Source organism: Myotis brandtii, unplaced genomic scaffold, assembly GCF_000412655.1.
Source record: "Myotis brandtii unplaced genomic scaffold, ASM41265v1 scaffold96, whole genome shotgun sequence".
Taxonomy (NCBI): domain Eukaryota; kingdom Metazoa; phylum Chordata; class Mammalia; order Chiroptera; family Vespertilionidae; genus Myotis; species Myotis brandtii.
In genome coordinates, this window is record NW_005371972.1 from 1,302,313 (window position 1) to 1,302,922 (window position 610).

Here is a 610-nt window from a genome sequence, read left to right on the forward strand (position 1 = left end):
GGCGTGGGTGGTGAGTGTGTGTGTGTGTGTGTGTGTGTGTGTGTGTGTGTGTAGCAACCCGCCCCACACCTAGAGTAGGGGATGCGTCCCCCCCTCAACCTCATGCAGCCCCTCAGAGCTCCAGCTCCCTGCGTGGCCATCAACACCATAGCTGACCCCTGGCCACACCTGTTCCTTGAAGGCCTGCCTGTTCTCACGGCCACCTCTGTCTCTGTGGCCACATCTGTCCTGGTGGCCACATCTGTCCTGATGGCCACGTGCAGCTGCAGCCACAAAGCACCTGCCCCTGGCAGCTCGGCAGCCACAGCCACATTCAGAGGTGCCTGGAGCAGGTGTCCCCTCCCGGGTGGCCCCCATCCCGCAGGGCCCCGAGCACTTGCCTGGGAAGGTCAGGGGCTCGGAGCGGGGCCGCATGAAGCTGCCAAAATCCTCGGAAAACATGCTCAAGGCCTTCTCCATGGGTGGGTCCTGGGCTGGGAGGGCTCGGGCAGCTGAGGAGGCCGAGGCCGAGGCCGAGGAGGAGGAGGAGTGGAAGCTTCTCTCGGCTCTGAAGCTGGAGGAGGTCCTGTGGCTCATCCACAGCGGGCAGCCGGCCCCGGCCAGGAGGCAG

At 65.2% G+C, this 610-nt stretch overlaps 1 protein-coding gene across 2 annotated transcripts in view; it reads right to left on the minus strand.

Annotated features, from left to right (window-relative positions):
• The window catches only part of HSPB7 (heat shock 27kDa protein family, member 7 (cardiovascular)), a 2,341-nt gene extending 1,737 nt beyond the window's left edge, over nt 1-604 (minus strand). For both annotated transcript variants that reach the window (XM_005886187.1, XM_014533300.1), the window contains exon 1: nt 381-604. In XM_005886187.1, the coding sequence (XP_005886249.1) occupies nt 381-576 (196 nt within the window). In that variant the 5' untranslated portion in view covers nt 577-604. The remainder of the gene's footprint in view (nt 1-380) is intronic.
• Between the last annotated feature and the right edge of the window lie 6 nt (nt 605-610).